This window comes from Stenella coeruleoalba (genome assembly GCF_951394435.1).
Source record: "Stenella coeruleoalba genome assembly, chromosome: 3".
NCBI classification, from domain to species: Eukaryota; Metazoa; Chordata; class Mammalia; order Artiodactyla; family Delphinidae; genus Stenella; species Stenella coeruleoalba.
In genome coordinates, this window is record NC_137148.1 from 173920025 (window position 1) to 173937971 (window position 17947).

Sequence of the window (17947 nt, forward strand, 5' to 3'; positions counted from 1 at the left end):
CACATGCAGGCCCCCGGCCGCCCCTCCCTGCAATCCTGCTGGCGCACAGAAGGGGAGTCGGGCCACCTCTGGAGGGTCGGGTTAGGGAAGCGGGCCGCTAGTGGCCGATGACCTTCTCGATCCAGGACTTATAGGGGGCCACGGCGGTGGCCACGGGGGGTTTGAAGATGTCGGTGCAGTTCTTAGAGCTGAAGGACAGGATTCCAGCCACTTGGCCTCTGCTGCATATCACGGGTCCTCCCGAGTCCCCCTGCCGAGGCAACAGAGCACCGGTCACCTTGCTGCCCACTGCGGGAGGTGGGGGGCAGGAGGCTGATTCCAGGGCAGAGACCCCTGCCCCCCTCTCCCTGCACCCTCCGTCCCCCGACCTCCTTCATTCCCTCCTCCCTTCCTTTCCTTTTAACTCTCTTTGCTCCTTCTTCCCACCGCAGGGCCTTTGCACATGCTCTATCTATGCCCTGATCTTCCTGGGTGCTGGAGTTCATGCCCCAGCTCTGCTGCTGGCTATGTGACCATGGGCAACCTCTCTGTGCCTCAGTTTCTGCACCTGAGAAATGGGCTCACGCTCGTGCCAACCTTCAGGACCCCCAGGGAATGGAGGGAGCAGGGCCTGGGGAGAGTTGGGGCTTGCCTGGGTGCCCAGCTGCTGGCCGATGAGGCGCCCCCCACCCCAGCGCCCTCACCTTGCAGGGGGCCTGGTTCTTGGAGTAGGCTGCCAGGCAGATCATGCGGGGGCTGATGTCACCCTGCCAAAACCGACTGTTGTTGCACATCCTGGCGTCCAGCACGTGCATCTCCAGCTCCTGCAGTGCCCTGGCCAGTTGCCCACTCTGGTGGGTCACACCCCAGCCAGCCACGCTGCACCGCGCTCCTGCGGCCACTGCCTGGCGTCCTCGCGGCAAGGCCAGGGGCCGGATGGTCTTGCTGCGTTTCACCTTCCCATCCAGCTACAGGGAACAGAAAGGGGCAGGTGAGTGCAGGAGGGGACCTTGGGGGAGGGGAACACTGGGGGAGGGGCGATGAGGGAGGGGTTCCTGGGGGAGGGACAGTGGGGAGGGGACCCTGGGGGAGGGGAACACCACACTGAGGGAGGGGACCTGGAACTACCATTTCTCCCACTGGCAGCACCTTAAGCAGCGCGAGGTCATTCTTCAGATGGGGGGCTGGCTTGTATTCGGGGTGCAGGACCACCTCCCTGATGTGGCAGGTAAGGGCAGGGTCTCCGAGCACGTGGAGCCCCAGCACCAGCCTCAGCAGCTGTGTCCTGGGGGCACAAGATCAGGGTGTGGGCGGCAGCCCTGCAGCCTCAGGGGCACTCGGTGTCCCGCACCCCCTCACCCAGCCTCTCTCTGGGGTCCTTCCCCTGCTACTGCTCAGCCCGTTCTTCTCCCCACCTCCTCCAGTAAGCCTTCCCTGCTCCCACCCCTCCCCAGACTCGGCCCGGCCAGGGGCTTGTGCTGTGTGTGTCTTAAAAACGCTGACCCTCCCTGCCCCCACCACCAGCCTGGGGCTCCAGACAGCGCGTACGTTATGCCTCAACATCAGTGATTTGTTCAGAGGCTGGCAGTGACCTAGCTGGGCCCATCGGGACCTATCCTCATAAACTTGCCCAAACTAGAGAGGAAGAAGCTCTTTTTACAGGACTTAAGGGGGCCCATCCTTGCCACCATGGGAGAGAGCCTGCCTGATAATGTGGCCAGGGGGCAAGACAGCAGAGTTGAGACACAGGCAAGCTTTTGAGCGCCTCATGGGAGCACCTGGATCAAGCCATGCCTGAAGGCTGCCTCCTCTTGGCGTTTTCAGTTACATGAACCAACAGGTCCCTTTTGGTTATTTCACCCAGTTTGATCTGTGGTCTTTGTTACTGGCCAGACCAGAGGTAGGGCAGCTCTGGGATGGGTTGATTTGGTGGCTTCACAATGGCATCAGGGACCCAGGTTCCTCTCTGTGTTGGCCCTGCCAGCCTCATAGACCAGCTCTGTCCACATGGCCACAGGTGAGAGATATACTCCTGGGTGTCACAAGGGGCCTGACTCTGTCCACTTGGAAGGTGCTTTGTTGTAGCAGATAAACCATCCCCAGGAATCCTCACGGCCTAATGTCGCATACACACGCCTAAGGTCAGTGTCACATACGCACGCCTCAGCAATCACTGCAGAGGGCAAGGGGACCCCCCCTCCCCACAATGCTACAATTGGCTTAAATCTCTCAGGTGAGAGTGGGGATGACAGGATAGATTTGGGGACAGCTGGGGGGATGGGGGTGGGGCAGGGCAGGGTCACTCACGGATGGATCAGGCAGTGGGCAGCTGTCAACACCCACTGCCGGTTCACGAGGACCCCCCCACACAGGTGGGAGCCGGATTTCTGCAGCGAAACCATGTATGGGTGTGAGCTGCGGGCAGCCTCTCGACCCCCAATGATGTGGGTCTCAAACGTGTTGCCTCCTGGGGATGGGGAGAGAAAAAGCCAGGTTAGGGCTGGGTGCCCCACCCCTGCCATGACCCTGCAACTCCAGCTCTGCAGCCCTGGATGGAATGTTCTGGAATTAGACTATGGGGTTGGTTGCACAGCTCTGAATGCGCTGAAATTCTCTGAATTGTATCCTTTAAATGGGCAAATTGTACAGTATGTGAATGACATCTCAATAAAGCTGCTATAAAAACTGTTCTAAAACCAATCATGCATTAAAAGGATAAAAAAGTGCTCTAATGTGAATCAGCTCAAAATCTTCCTGGGATTCCCCATCGTGCTTTAAATATCTAAACTCCTCATGAGCCACGAGACACGCATCAGCTGACCCTGCTTCCTTCACACTCGCCCTCACCCACTCCAGCACTTGGGTCTCCCTGCCGCTCCTCCAGGGCACTGCCCTTGTTCCCACCTCAGGGCCTTTGCATGTACTGTTCTGGAAGCCTGGAGTGCATTTCCCCCAGACCTTCCGATGTCTGGCTGTCTCACTGGTCTCGGCCCAAAAGTCTTCTCCTCAGAGACCTCTTCCTCTTCCTCTTCCTCTGTTCTCTTCCAAGCACTCACCCCACCCTGGTGTTGTATCCCACACACTTCCGCATTGCCTGTCTATTCCCACTAGCCTATGAGTGATGCAAGGACAGGCTCTGTGCCAGTCTTGTTTACAACAGGTCTAATACAATATATGGTCAGCAAATAAGGAAGGAAGCATAGTGGATGGATAGATGGATGATGGATGGATGCTGGGTGATGGGTGATGGATGGATAGAACGAAGGAAGGAAAGAAGGGAGGGAGAAAGGATAGGGGTGGATGGTTGGGTTCCTACCCTGCTGGGTCACCAACTGATCACAGAACTATTGCCATCCAGCCAGGCCAGAAGAGTGGGATGCCCACCACGGCTGTCCTTCCATTTCACGCCTCCAGGTGCCGGTTCTAGCCGCGCATTCGTGATTTGGGAAGTCAGGCAGCCGGGGCTCCAATTCCAGCTCCGTCACTCCCTTCTGGGCAACCCAAGCTAGGCTGCCTCACTCTCTGGGCTGTGGTCTCCTGCCCCCGCAAGCTGGCGTTGTGTATAAACATACTAGCGCACCCTGCCTCCTGCGTGCTGCTGGGGGGCAAACAGCCTGCATCTGCCCCACATCCTGTGAATCCAGCTCGAGGGTGAGGTGTGAGGAGTACGCTCTACCCTCAGAGTCCCAAAGTCTCCACTCAAGACAACTACAAGGGGAAATGCTTGATTTCACTTTGGAGAAGCCCGGCCAACCTCAGCTTCTCCAAGTGGTCGAACGGATCCACCAGGACAGGGAGAACACAGCCCCCCTCCGTGGGTCCTGTGGAAACTGCACCACCGGAGCCCAGTCTGGGAACGCAGCTGACAGGCCCACAGTGGCCAGAGGACCCGGGGGACATAGAGACGCTTCCAGAGCGCAGGGACCGAGGTCAGCAGGACGACGCAGTGACCCACAGAGGACCCCGTGGCGACAGTTGGAATAAGGTCTGTAGGTGAGCGGATAGGAAGGATGCTGAGAATCTACCAGTCACATAAGGGGCTGTCTTGGTTCTCAGAAGACTCACTGGAGCGCTTAGGGGTGAGGGGCAGCACGTCTGCAGCCCACTCTCAAAGGGCTCAGAAAAAGAATGATAAACATACCTATTTATATTTTACACGCACACCCAGGGTCGGGATGTGAGTGGAAGAGGGGATGACAAAGCAACTGGAGCCAGATGTTTACGACTGAGGAATTTAGGGAAGAGAAGATGGAAGTTACCTGCATGATTCCCTTGACTTGTCTGAAAAAGCAGAATTAAGTCAAAAGGAAAAGAATGTAAAATATCTGTCCTGATGGGGCCTCTCCTCTGCCCCAAGGCCTCGCCTCGCCCTCAGGCTTCACTTAGAAGAAGTCCTAACAGCTACTGTAGATAAAACTCACAGACCCTCAATCCACCTGCTAAACATTCCGAGCCTCCACTGCACTGAGCTGTGAGATGAGCTCCTCAGGAAGGGATCACGTGCCCTTAGCAGCCCTCTTCACACTTTTTTTTTTTTTGCGGTACGCGGGCCTCTCACCGCTGTGGCCTCTCCCGCTGCGGAGCACAGGCCCCGGACCTGCAGGCTCAGCGGCCATGGCTCACAGGCCCAGCCGCTCCGCGGCATGTGGGATCTTCCCGGACCGGGGCACGAACCCGCGTCCCCGGCATCGGCAGGCGGACTCTCAACCACTGCGCCACCAGGGAGGCCCCACACTTTTTTTTTTTTTTAAATGCTTTTTTTGGGTCTCACTTTTTAAAAAAATTGAACTATAGTTGAGTTACAATGTTGTGTTAGTTTCAGGTGTACAGCAAAGTCATTCAGTTAATAGATATATATTCTTTTTCAGTTTCTTTTCCGATTTTAGGTTATTATAAGATATTGGATACAGTTCCCTGTGCTAAACAGTGGGACCTTGTTGTTCATCTCTTTTATGTATAGTACTATCTGTTAATCCCAGACTCCTGATTTATGCCCCCCCATTTTTTTTTTCCCCCCACGCCTTGAAGCTTGTGGGATCTTAGTTCCCCCACCAGGCATTGAACCCAGACCCCGGCAGTGACAGCGCCAAGTCCGAGCCATTGGACTGCCAGGGAAGTCCCACATCCCTCCCATTTAAAAAAATTTATATTATCTTCTCACTAGGTCATCCACGTGCCCCGCACCAAACTGTTGGGGGAAAGTGAAACTCCTTCCCTCCCTCCGTGCCTCCCAGCTCTGGAGCCTCCTTCCAGAAATATTCCAGCAAAAGGGAATGGATTCTCACATACTGTCAGAAAAGAAACCCCCAGGACGGCGGGCATCCTCGGCCTTTTGCCCTTTGCTTAACCCACCATCTATTTTCAAGGCTGTTTCAAGGAAAGCCGCCTTGTGCTTTTGGGGCAGCCAACATGTCTTCAGCGGGGTCCCTTCTGAGGACGGGGGAGCTGTTTCCAGTCTCTGTTCTGATGCCCCGTGCCCTGTCTCCCACCCCCAGACCCCAGGTGCCACAGCTCTGGGCCTCAGTCTCCCCACCGCGCTCACCTGCCCACAGGGCTCCCAGGACCGCCAGCAGCAGCAGCATCGGGGATCGCGGGGCCTCCATGATGCTGGCCCCGGGCCCCCAGCGCCACCCACACCCACCCTTCCTGTGGGGGAGGTGACATTCACAGCTCTGGCTGTTCCACCTCTAAAAGATACAGACTCTCTGAAGACAAAACCCCGTCACCATGATCACACCTGACAAGCTGACGAGAAACCTTCATTAGCATCTACTGTCCCATCACGTTCAAGCTCCCATCTCACACATGGTGTTTTGTGGTTTCAGTGGTATTATCTCCTTGCCCTGTTGTCTTATTTTTGCAAAATACACACACCATAATTCACCATTTTAACCATTTTTAAGCGCACAGCTCGGCGGCACTAAGCACCTTCACATTGTCGTGCAGCCAGCCCATCATCATCTCTAGAACTTTCTCAATTTCCCAAACTGAAACTCTGTCCCCATGAAACACTGACTCCCCAGCCCTCCCCCAGCCCCTGGCCCCCACCATCTACTTCCTGTCTCTGTGGATCTGACTCCCCCAGGAACCCTCTGTGAGTGGAATCAGACACCATGTGTCCTTCTGTGTCTGGCTTCTCTCACTGAGCATCATGTCCTCAAGGTTCATCCCTGTGGTAGTAGGTGTCAGAATCTCCTGCCTTTTTAAGGCTCAATAATATTCCACTGCCTGGGTGGACCACACTGTTTAGTTTCTTTGTTTTTTGTTTTTCTTTTGGCCATGCCATGGGGCTTGCGGGACCTTAGTTCCCCGACCAGGGATTGAACCCAGGTCCTCAGCAGTGAAAGCTCAGTGTCCTAACCACTGGACCACCAGGGAATTCCCCAGACCACATTGTGTTTATCCATCATCTGTCCACGGACATCTGGGGTCTTCAAGATTTTGGCAATTTTGAAGAAAGATGCTATGAACACTCGTGTGTTATGAGTACCTGGGGGGCTCCTGCAAATCCGAGGGTCCTAGCCAGGCTCAGCTAGGTCCTCCCTCCTTCGGTCCACCCCTCTCCTTGCTGCTCCCCGACACCACGTGACCCCGACCAGCCAATCAGAGCACACCCCGTACCCCCTGGCCACAGGGTTCGGTTCAGGGTAGAGGACCACCTTAAGCCCTAAAGCAGCTCAGTGAAGACTGTGGCCCGCATTTCTTCTGGAACTTTTCAGACGGCCCTTACTCTCTGCTGGACTTGGAAAGATGTCACCCTGGGTGTGGGTGGGCCCAAGGCGAGAGGCGTCCACCTGAGAATGAGGCCCACACAGAGGAAGCTGACCACACGCTCAGTGCCTGAAACCACAGTTCTGGAGGCTGCAAGCAGGAAATGGGCTTCATGGGGCAAAGGTCCAGGTGTGGGCCGGCCTGGTTCCTCTGGGGCTACAGGGGAGAATTATTTCCTGCCTTTTCCAGCATCTAGAGACAGAGATGCGGGGTTTCGGGCATGGACGTTTTCAGAGCTGTTATTCTGCCGACCACAGGTAGGGGGAGACAAGAGTCAGGGCACAGCCAGCACCTGGCTCCAGCTGTGCCTGAAACCCCCGCCCTGTCAGTCACGGAAGCCAGTGAAATTCTCCTGCACTTGAGTCAGTGTGATGAGTCAAGCGTTCTTCCCTCTGATGCTGAAAGGGTTGTGATAAATAAAGAAGACTCGGATGAAAAATGGGTCACAGAGGAGGATGAGATCGCCCCGATGCTGGGGCTCTGAGGCCAGATGCAAACCGTCCACCTCTCCTCTGACTGCGTCTGGCACACGAGGCTAAGGTTGTCTTCACCCAGGAGGGCTTGTGAGGCCAGGGTTCAGTTTAAGAAAAATGAGTATTTATAGGGTGTTCACATGTCCTACCTTGTTTAATCTTTCTAATAACCCCAGGAAGTAGGTTTCATTGGTATTGGGGGGCAGGGGAGGGCGCCATATTTTGGCAACTAAGAAGAGACGAATTTCAGATACACGACAAGTAACTTTTTGGTATGATTACGTCCCAAACATTACATGGGATGATCTGAGAGTAAAAACAGTTTGTTTACCTGAAATCCACGTTGAACCAGGCAAACCCAACGCTGAGGCCCCCGGGGGGGAGCACAGGATCCCGAGGCCCCGGGGCGAGGCAACTGCGTGCACAAGCTCCTTTGGATCTGGGGACAAGAGCTGGGCGTTTACACCCCGGCTTCCATCCTCAGACGCTCCCTAGAGGGTGGGTCCTCAACCCCTCCCCTCGGGTCTGGGGGCTCACGCCTGTTCCCATCTGTCCTGTGCAGGGCAAGAGGCACCGCGTGACCCTAGGGCTGGTGGGCACTGGCCTGGCCCCTGGGCCCTCATCCTCCCGGCCCTGAGGCTCCGGTCATCTAGGCGGTGGGGCAGTGACATGCACCCCTCCCTCCCCACACCCACGTGACCCCGACCCACACAAGCCGAGCGTGATGAAGGGTGAGCACCGAGTCTGGATCTGTTTGTTACAGAATCCCGGGGAAGGGGAGAAGGGGTCCCAGGGGAGCAGAGGGGCTGGACCCACAGGCCCAAGGGTGGTGGCAGGTGGGGTAACCTTTCCCGTAAACGCCCAGACGGTATTTCTGGCTTTTGGCCCAGACGCTAGGTTGCAATCACTCCATTCTAAAGCAGGGGAAGAAATGGGTGTGGCTTTGTTCCAATAAAACTTTATTTTTGCCCAGGAGCTGGGGCTTCGGACCCCCGGGGCCACCCCTCAGCCCCAAGAACACACCCCAGGCCCCCGCCTGGCCAGACCCTGGTCTCTGCGGCCCCTCCCCCCAAATCAGCAAACCTGACAGGAGACCCCTGGGGAGCTTCCAGGTTCGGAGGGGCGGCTGCCGCCTGCCTGTCTCGGGTCACATGCATGGCACCAGGGCCTGCATCCCCGCCTGGGCCCCGTTGGCCTCACGGCCAAGGAGAGGTTGGTCCTCGGGCTTCTCATAAAGTCGCTTTATTTAGATTCCAAACAACCGCAAGCAGAGAGAAGAGGTGACCCCGAGTCAATCTGTCCGCTCTCAAGCCGGGACCCCGAGTCTCTGGCTCCAGCTGGTGGGTGGGGCGGGCGGGCCAGGGTCCCCGAGCGGCGTCCGGCCCAGGCGGGGCCGCGAGCGCAGCGGCCTCCCCGGAGGCGGAGGGGACAGGGCGGACGCAGTGTCCGGAGGTAGTGGCGGCGGCAGAGAGTGGGCGGCTGAGGTAAAATCTGTCAGTTTATTTGCGGAAACGCGGGGTCAGGACTCCTCGGTGCCCGAGTCGTCCTCGTCCCCGAAGCAGCTGTCGGCCTCGGCCTCGGCCTCGGCATCCTCGTAGTAGTCGTCGTAGAAGAGGTCCGAGCCCTCGTCAGGCGCTGGGGCCTTGGTCTTCACACAGTACTCGGCCAGCGTGGTGGGCACCTTCACGCCGTCCCGCTCCGCGTCCACCTTGGTCCCCAGGACCTGCTTCCTGCGGAGAGAAGCGGGGTCTGCCTCATTGCGGCCGGCAGCCCTGGGGCCCCCGCGCTCGCTCCCGTGAAACAACACAGGACAACCGGGGCAACGGCCGGGCCATGGGGGCCAGCGACAGGATGGCCGGGGCAGAGCAGACGGGCCCAACCACTCATGGCCCCCGCGTGTGCACGGGCCTCTGATCACACACGCGCGCACAGACACGAGCACACACGTGTGGGAGGCGGTGGAACGCGGGCTCTGAACCAGGATGAGGGCTGTGCAGACACAGGGAGGGTGTCGGCTCATCAGGAAGAGAAGCGCATTTCGGCCCTGGCCGCTGAGGTCAGGCGAGGTGGGAGCAGCCACGGCGCTGGGCTGGGTCAGTGGGCGAGGGGCAGGGTGGAGGGTGGCGGGTGGGGTGGGCGGGGTCGCTCAGCAGCCCCAGGGGAAGGGCCAGCCACTGGGAGGCACCCGTGGCGGGACTCGGCACACCCCCACCAGGCCGGGGTCCCGGGTCCTCTCCTCTCTGTACTTGAGCGTCTTCCTGTCACCAGCACCGTGTCTCCTGCACGCGCTTTCCGTCCGGAGCTTTATCCGACTGACGGTAGCCGGCAGGAGCTCTGACCGCACCTGCTGCGCCTGGGGTCCCACCACCCGACAGGGCCGGTGGGCTTTCTGGAGCTCCCACCATGGGGTCGTGCGGCCAGCCCATGGGCACAGGTCCCCACAGCTGCGTGGACACGGCGGGTGAGCATGCGCCTGGATGCGGGTGAGGATGAGAACTGTTTCCCCGGGTGAATGCTGGGCCTGGGGGGGGGGGGCCTGGGTCGTCATGGAGACGTGTCTGACCTACTCCCTTTTCCAAGAAGCAAATGACAGACTAAAAACCTCTTTGGAGGAGACTTAGTGAAGCATTTAGTTTGTCATGAAACAAGTCACAGACCCCAGGGGCTCCTAGAGCAGCTCACGGGACACAACAAACACAACAGGGCAGAGCGCGCAGGCCCCTGGGGAATGTTTCACACAGACTCCCCTGCGAGGCCGGGCACCTGCCTGTTCACGGGGAAAAACAGAAAACAACAGAAATGAGAGGAGTTCATCCTGGCAAACTCCTAAGTGATGCGCTGCTTTTATAACCAGGAGAAACTGACTTTTCGTAAAAGAAGTTATCTCCTAAACATGCTCGTACCACACGGCTTTGCTGCCTTTAGAGAGTAACTCCAAATCTCAAAATTGCGACATTCACTCCCGTTAGGTGAAATGATAGAACACCCCGCACAGCACGGTCCCGGAGGAGACCGCGTGGGGAAAAGCACGGGGCCACGCACACGTGTGCACGCCCCAGCACGCAGGGTCCGCGTACACGGGGGATGGGGGGTACCAGTGGGATCGCTGACCTTACAGTGTCAAAGCAGAAGGATGTGGCAAGACCCTGCTAGATCCTGGCGGATGCCAGGCCGTTTATCTCTGTGTGAGGTGCATGTATCCACATGCCACGCACACGAGACACACACACACACGCCACGTCCACACACGATAGTACATATGTGGGCCACACGCTTCACGAGAGAAAGACCCCAGCTTTTCCGGCAAGAGGGGGAGGGCTCAGGAGGGCCACCCTGCCTCCCCAGGCCCCAGGCCCACTCACCGGATGATGTCCGTATACTCGCGGTCCTTGCCTTTGCTTTCTTTCCACTTCCTGTACATCACGGAAGCGTCCACGTTGGCCGGTGAGAAGGTGTTGGGCTCGTTGAGGAGGGAGATGACGCTCAGGAGGATGGTCCTAGGGGAGGCGGCAGGAGTCGGCGTGGGGGGTCCACGGCCCAGGGGCTGCCTGCCCGGGAGCCTCATGCCCCGAGCCGGCCCGCCACCCTCCACCTGCCCTCTGCGGCGTGCCAGGCTCCTGGGACGGGACATGGTGGACAGCCAAGGCCAGGACCATCTTCCCTCCGTTGGAGCAGGCCTGTCCCCTCCCTGGGGCATCCTGCCTGGAGAGTGGGTCCCCTGTGCCACTCATTCCCGCTCCAGCCTGGGGAGGAGGAGAGTGCCCGGGCCGGTCAGGGTGAGCACAGCACCAGGGGATGGAAGGGCTGTGCTCCCTGGGGCTCGAGGAAGGAGGGGGGACCCCAGGGGCACGCAGACACGGCCACAGGAGTCCCAGAGACCATTCCTGAAGGTGGGTGGGGCAGGGATGGCAGGAAATGGAGGAGAGGCCGGCAGGGACGGGGGCTCTGGCGGGAGGTGGCTCCCACAGACGCTGCCACCCCACAGGGAGCTGCATCCTCCCGTGTCCACGTCCCCAGGGCTGGCCTGCCCGACGCCGACTGCCTCACCTGACGTTCTGCGTGGGGTTCCACCGCTCCGAGGGCAGCTCCCCGCTCTGGGGGTCATCGACGGGGGGGTGGAGGATGGAGATGCACACGTCCCCAGTCTGTGTGGCACGGGGGGGTTCAGCACCCATGAGGCTCCCGTCCACACGCCCCCCGCCCCACCCCGCCCCCTGGAGGAGCAGGCTCACCTCGTAGATGTTGGGGTGCCACATCTTGGTCAGGAAGCGAAAGGCCGGCGGAGAGTAGGGGTAGTCAATGGGGAACTTGAGGCGCGCCTGGTGGGGGAGAGCAGAGGCTCAGCCAGGGCCGGGTCAGGCCGCCCAAGACCACACACAGCGGTCAGCCTGGGACTCGCCTGCCTCCGGCGCCCCTCACGGGCCAGGGGCTTTTCGGGGTCACCGAGCTGAGCTGACGACCCCGGTCCCTGCCCTGCTGTCAGTGGCTGGGGGTGGGGGGGGGAGTGTGTGGGCACTCGCCGGGGTGCAGCTCCAGGCCCGTCCCAGCCCAGGCCTCTGGGGGGACCAGAGCCCTGGCCCCAGGGAGCGTGGTGGGCCCAGTCCTGGGAGCCGGGTGCCCGAGCACCGCGCTGGGCTCCCAGCCTCAGTCTCCAACCTGTGGGGAGGATTAAAATAGATGGGTGTTCACTGGGCAGGCGCCGGGGGCGGAGATGAGTCAGCACCAGGCGGACAGGCTCTTTGCCCGCAGGTGTCAGTCCTGGGGGGTCAGGAAGGCAACCGGGAAGGTCACGGGCAGACGGGGGAGGGCTGCGAGGGAGAGTTATGCCCCGGCCTTGCCTGTTTACGCCCCAGTCCTGGGATCCTGATGGTGCTTCAGGCTCTAGGGGCCAACGTGGGACAAGAGGGGGCTGCAGGCCCCCCCATCTTTGGAGAATCGTCCTCCTGGGCAGGGGGCGCTGGGGGCACTCGGGGGAGGGCCCTCTGTTCTGGAGTGAACGTGTTGAGGCCTGAAGTCAGTCTGGAACTTGGGCCTCAGACCCTGCCCCTTGGTCCCGCCAAGCCCAGGGCTGCGTTTCTAAGTGAAGACAGAGACCAGCTGAGGCCTCCTTAGCGGAGGAGGGGGACAGGCCTCCCCTCACCAAACACCCATCAAGTCCCAGAGATGCCTTGACTGCTGTGCCAACTGAGGCTCAGAGAAGGAGAGCACCTTGCCTGAGGGCACACAGAATGCAGCTGTGGAGGGGCTCCCCAACCCAGGTCTCTGGGGCAGCCCTCAGCACACGCTGCCCGGAGCCCCTCTGGCTTGTAAGGGGGAGGGGGTGAGGCTGAGCGGGCTGAGAGGAAGGTGCTGGAAAGCGATGGTGCCCCCCCGGGCACTTCCAGCCCCTGTATTTCCACATATTTCCCCCCACTCCCCAGCCAACCACATCAGAACAGGAGGATGTGAGGGTGGCAGAACCACTGTGGGTCCCACGCTGCCTTCCTCGAGGTCAGACTCTCGCGGCAAACGCGATCAGATTTGTGGCGCCCCTCCCTAGCCCAGGTTTCTAGAATAACAGGATCATCCCCCCAAAGCCAGCCTGGAAGGTCCTACCCACAATCCCTTGCAAACAGTGGGCAGTAGCCAGAAACCCACGTCCTTTCCTTTCCTTCCAGTCCAGCACCCTTGCTCAGAGTCCCGGCCTGGCCTCAGGGTGGGACTCATGCTATTCCAGCTCTGAGTGGGGCCCTTATCCTCACAGCCAACAGCTCCCAGATGCAGACAAAAGAGGCTCAGGGACGAGGGTTGGTTAAACCATTTGGGGACCAGCCCCCAATCCATGTCCTGCACGGGGAAGACGGATTCCACATCAGAACTCAGCCCAGGGCTGTCCATGCTCATCCCCCCATCCCACCCCAGCAACAAGGGAATCTCAACTCAAGAATCACCCCAGCAGGCCAGCCTGCCCCCTCCCGGCCCCTGAGCAGGCGTGGCTAAAATGTTAGCCAAAACTGCAAACACAGACATCTGTCCGGGCAGTGCCAGCCCCACCCCGCCACCGCCCGGGCCTCCCAGCCTGGCCGCTGGGCTCTTGGCAGGCGGCATTGGGGGTGTTCCAGCTGAGGGCCCAGGCTCCGCTTCTCTTACAAGGAGACCCCCTGTCTTGTCCGTCTGGCTCGAGGAGCAAAGTTCTTTGATCTGGGAGGGGTCCTGCCAACACCACATCTGGACTCATATCCTGTCCAGGTACTGGCCTGAGTCCTCGTCACACTTGTCAGAAACACAGCCGGTCCCCGGGACAGCCCTGGCCTCCCTGCTCACAGAGCGCCCAGAAGCGACCCAGGGCAGGAGACGTGGGGCCCAAGAAGCCGCCTGCTCAGAGGAACCTGAGAAAGGCCAGCCGGGGCACAGAAGAGCCTAAGCTTCTGAGGCCGGGCCTGGGTGGGCTCTGTGCTGTGGCTCCCGGGGACAGGGCTGAGGGTGGGAGCGACGGCCGGACAGAACACGTTACGTAAGGCTCAGGATGAAGCCCAGAGGGCTTGGCCCACTGCTATCGGCCAGGGTGGCCGCTTTCCAAGCAGGTCCCGGCTGCCAGCCCCATCCGGGCCTTTGTTGGAACCCGAGCCAGTGGCCGAGCCAGCCCCCAGGCGGGGGGCCTCCCTCCCTCCCAACAGTGCTGGCTGGTTCTGGGGAGGCCTCTTTGTCCGCTCCGGGCAGCGGGCAGGGCCAGGAGGAGGGGGACGGGCACCAGAGGCTGGGGGAAGCAAAGGCCCCGCACCCAGAGAAACAGGGAGGGTCCCGGGCCTCCCCTCTGGGGACATGAAGCGGCCTTAGAGAGAAGAGGCGCTTCTCGGGGACTCCTAGGGCCAGAGGGGTTGACCGAGGGCCCCTAGCTCGCCAGAGGCGGTCAGGCAGCGGGGCAGAAGGAAGGGGCCCCGGGAGGAGGAGGGACAGAGGATGGGGGCCCCGCGAGGAGAAGAGGGAGAGGGAAGGAACCCCGTGAGGAGGAGAGACAGTGAGAACGGGTCCCACCAGGGGAGAGGACGGGGGCAGGGGGCAGAGGTGGGGGAGGGGCCCCGAGGAGCCGGAGGAGGGGGTCGCCGCCCCCTGACCCCGCCGCTCACCTTGAAGTAGCCGCCCTCGTAGTAGGTGTTGGGGGGCCCGAAGATGGCCACCTCCCAGTTGTACAGGTCGCCCTCGTCCACCAGGGTCACCCGGAAGCCCTCCACCGGCTCCTCCTGCAGCCCCTTGAGCTCCAGAAGCAGGGCCTTCTGTGAGCTGGGCACCAGCGGCCGGGCCATGGCGGCGGCGGACGGGGCCGGGGCCGGGGGCGCTTGGGGCCGCGGGGCCGTGGGGGCACGGGACGGGCAGGGGCCGGGGCCTCCTTCTTCGTCCACCGCCCGGAGCCGCCGGGCGCTCCAGTAGCTCTGCACCGCCGCCCGGCGCTCACCTCAGCCTCCGCGCCCCGCCCCCGCCGCCCGCGCTTGCGCTCCGCCCGCCCTGACCGCGCCTGCGCGCCCCTCCGCGGGGCACGCCGGGAAGCGATCCCTGCCACTGCCGCCGAGCGCGCCGCCGGGAGACGGGGGCTGCGCCCGTAGGCCCTTTGCCGTTCCCGACACCCTGGGAGGCCGCCGCTGCCGCCCCAGCTCGGACGAGCGGCCGGGACCCCTGTGCGCGGGGCCGCGGGCAGGGCTGCGCTGCGCCGCCGGGCTCGGCCCGCCGCGCTTTTGTGGCCTTTTTGTGACGTCTCGTCGCGGGGCGGGGCCGGGTCGGAGCTGTCCGGAGCCTCAGTTTCCCCGGGGGCGCTGGAGCCAGGAGGGTCCCGCCGCTCGCAGCCCCTCCCCACTTGGCACGCCTCTGCAGCGTGGACTCGGCACCCGTCCTGGCCGAACCCCAGACCAGAGCCCTGACCCTCCCTGGCTGTGCCCGCGTCTCAGGCCGACCTTTGACCCCACCCTGGGCTTCACCCGGACCCTGCCAGAGTGCTGACCTGGCCGCGCCCCGGGCCCAGACACCCGTACAGCTCTGGGTCGGAGAGTTGGGATGGGGCCTGGCTTCCATCCCTGCACGTCCGCAGGTGACAGCGCCCCATGAGGGTGGGCGTGGCACTCGAGGCCTGTGGTGGCCTTGCTGGCAGGTGACCCGGGCAGCCAACAGTTGCACCAACACCTCGGGCTGAGCTGAGCTGATTTCCTCCCCCGGCTGCCCCGACACCTGGCCCTGGGCTGGTCCCCCGCTGAGGACAGACAGGTAAACCCGTCTGGGGAAGGAAAATAATATATCATCTGTGGGGATGGAAGAAGGAGTCTGAGAAAGCCCTGGGCATAGCAGCAGCTTCATCAGTAAGGGGGCTCTGCCCTGCACCCCGAGGGACCTGGAGGGGCCCGTCATCTATAAAGTGGATTGCACACCCGTTTGTCCACTGTTCCAAGCGTTCTCTGTCCGTCATTTTCTGCCCCTCATTCTCTGTCCATAGCACCAGTGTCATAGCCTCGGCCTGTGGCCACTTGTTGACGAATAATAATTAGAATTAATTATGATTCTTCCAGAGAAGTTTCCCAAGATGTCGTGTGCCAGCTTGTTGATGAATAATAATTAGAATTAATTATGATTCTTCCAGAGAAGTTTCCCAAGATGTTGTGTGGCAGCTTGTTGATAAATAATAGTTAGAATTAATTATGATTCTTCCAGAGAAGTGTCCCAAGATGTCTCCCTGCGTACACCCCACAGGAGTTATCGCAGGAGTTATTGGGTGAGTGGGGGCAGCCCTGGAAATGTAAAGAGAGGTACCAGGTTTGTGGCCCCTCCAGCTGGTCCCACATGAGGCCTTGTCCCCCAGGAAAGCCTGCACCTCAGGCTCTGAAACATCCTGAGGTGGTGGACGTCTGGGGTTTCTACCTGCCCATTTTCTGGCCAAAGCACCTCCATTTTCCCATGGGGCTACCACTCTTAGTCTGCAAGGTTCCAGTTGGACTGATCGTCAAGCCCTGGCTGCAGGCATGGCTCCTCCAATCAGAGTACCCTAGGCCCCCTGGTTGGTTCAGGAATAGCACGTGACTTGGCCTTTTTCTGGGGACACGATGCTGCTGAGATGTCTGAGCTGGGAGAACCTGGACCTGGAGCTATAGGACCATCTCGTCACCACAAGGCCTGTGAACAAAGTTGGCGCTCAGGAAAGCTGAGCCAACTGATGAGAAAGTGCTGAAGACCCTGTTTGTGCTCCTGGATCCAGCCATGCCTGGCCTCCCCTTGCAATGGTGCAAGTCAATAAATTACTTCTTTTCTTATTAAGCCAGTTTGAGTTGAGCCTTCCATCACGTGCGACAGAAGAGCCCTCAATTCAAATCTAGGTCTGCCATGAACTTGGAAATGGTCCTCAAATGTAGACTTGTAAGATAATGAACTTGTGTTGTCGTGGGGTTTTCTGAGGTTTTTGTTGTTGTTGTTGTTTTGTGTTGTTTTGTTTTTGCAGTGGTTTGTTATGACAGCTACAGGAACTGAATACCCTCGCTTCTATGAGCGTCAGAGTCTTCCTCTGGAAAATTGATTAATTAATTCATGGCCTTCCACAGACAAATCTAGGTGCTGGGGGTACAGCAGTGAATAAGATATGTAAAAATCCCTCCCCTTGGGGAGACAGGGAGAAAGGACATAAGTAAGCAACTTCTGATAGCAATAATTGAAGAAAAGTAAAGGACAGTGAGGCATTAGCAACGGGAGTGGAGCCGGAGAGTTATCTCGGATAGGGGCTCAGGGGAGGCGCCTCTCAGGAGGTGGCATCTGAGTGGGGACCAGAATGGGGTGAGCCCCTTGGGTGTGGAGGAGCAGTGTTACAGGGAAAGGGAACAGCGCGTGCAAAGGCCTGAGGTAGGGACAAGCCGGACCAGCTGGAGACCAGTGTGCCTGGGGCAGAGTGAGGGGACAGAGTCAAGGAAAAAATCTGGGGAGAGTCTCTCTGCTCAGCTTTCCTGAGTGCTCACTGTGTTCAGGCCTTGTGGTGACCAGATGGCTCCAGGATCCAGGCCCAGGTCCTCCCAGCTCAGCCACCCCAGAAAAAGTCCCAGGGCTGCATCTCATTGGCCAGCTGGGAGTCACGTGCTGTTCCAAGCACTGAGGCCAGGGTGCCTGGAGCACTCCTACTGGCTGGTGGGGTCGCCCAGGGCAGTGAGGATGAGGGCTGGACCAGTGTGGGGAGGCGCAGGCAGGATGAAGCTATGATGTGCAACCTACAGGATGCAGAGAAGGGCCAGCTGGGGGGACAGGGGAGGCATCCAGGCTGAGCCCTGGTCCTGGGTGGACTGGGGGCTTCCTCGGAGACCACAGACTCCAGAGGAGCCCCAGGGTCAGGGGGGCTGACCGGAGGCTCCGTCCTGGGTGTGGCAGGCCTGGGATGTCCTTGGGGTGTCCCTGAGGAGACGCCCAGCAAGTGGTTGGCTCCCCAGGGCTGGAGCAGAGCAGGGCTGGGCCTGAGATGTGAATTTGAGACTCCTTGGTGACCAGGCAGTAATGGAAGCCATGGCCTGGATGAGATGCCAAGTGAGGAGGAAGCATGAGGAAAGGAGAGGAGAGGTCCCTGACACAGAAGGAGGACGCCTTTCCCCAGGGAAGCTGGGGAACAGGAGCCTTCGGGGTGCTGTGGAGTGAACGCTATGGGGGCGCGGGGTTTGGAAGGCAGGGAGGCCGAGCGTCCACACTGCTGTGAGGTCAGATAAGCAGAACAGCTCAGCCCCTCCAGGCTGTGC

At 60.1% G+C, this 17947-nt stretch overlaps 2 protein-coding genes across 3 annotated transcripts; both read right to left on the minus strand.

The window, feature by feature from the left end:
- On the minus strand, positions 1-6377 carry GZMM (granzyme M). The gene is made up of 5 exons (XM_079917293.1): positions 5522-6377; positions 2287-2446; positions 1129-1264; positions 684-947; positions 1-250 (listed from the first exon to the last, which is right to left on the minus strand). The coding sequence occupies exons 1-5, from the start codon at positions 5580-5582 to the stop codon at positions 98-100; spliced, it is 774 nt and encodes a 257-aa protein (XP_079773419.1). The 5' UTR covers positions 5583-6377; the 3' UTR covers positions 1-97.
- Positions 6378-8078: 1701 nt separating this feature from the next.
- On the minus strand, positions 8079-14673 carry CDC34 (cell division cycle 34, ubiquitin conjugating enzyme). Of its 2 annotated transcripts, XM_079917890.1 has the most exons (5): positions 14330-14673; positions 11456-11542; positions 11271-11368; positions 10586-10720; positions 8079-8953 (listed from the first exon to the last, which is right to left on the minus strand). In XM_079917890.1, the coding sequence occupies exons 1-5, from the start codon at positions 14504-14506 to the stop codon at positions 8743-8745; spliced, it is 708 nt and encodes a 235-aa protein (XP_079774016.1). In that variant the 5' UTR covers positions 14507-14673; the 3' UTR covers positions 8079-8742. The 2 variants fall into 2 exon arrangements, with proteins under 2 accessions (XP_079774016.1, XP_079774015.1); XM_079917889.1 differs by having other exon boundaries at positions 11271-11542.
- Between the last annotated feature and the right edge of the window lie 3274 nt (positions 14674-17947).

What these genes read in the sequence shown, in the direction of transcription:
- GZMM (XM_079917293.1), bottom strand. Translation starts at nt 5,582, where the DNA reads ATGGAGGCCCCGCGATCCCCGATGCTGCTGCTGCTGGCGGTCCTGGGA. An exon ending in ATGACCTCGCGCTGCTTAAG is followed by an intron (nt 948 to 1,128) that starts GTGCTGCCAGTG and finishes TGTTCCCTGTAG; the next exon opens with CTGGATGGGAAGGTGAAACG. An exon ending in AGAACCAGGCCCCCTGCAAG is followed by an intron (nt 251 to 683) that starts GTGAGGGCGCTG and finishes TTGCCTCGGCAG; the next exon opens with GGGGACTCGGGAGGACCCGT.
- CDC34 (XM_079917889.1), bottom strand. Translation starts at nt 14,506, where the DNA reads ATGGCCCGGCCGCTGGTGCCCAGCTCACAGAAGGCCCTGCTTCTGGAG. An exon ending in ACGAGGGCGGCTACTTCAAG is followed by an intron (nt 11,543 to 14,329) that starts GTGAGCGGCGGG and finishes CTCCCCCACCAG; the next exon opens with GCGCGCCTCAAGTTCCCCAT. An exon ending in GAGTATACGGACATCATCCG is followed by an intron (nt 8,954 to 10,585) that starts GTGAGTGGGCCT and finishes TTCTCTCCGCAG; the next exon opens with GAAGCAGGTCCTGGGGACCA.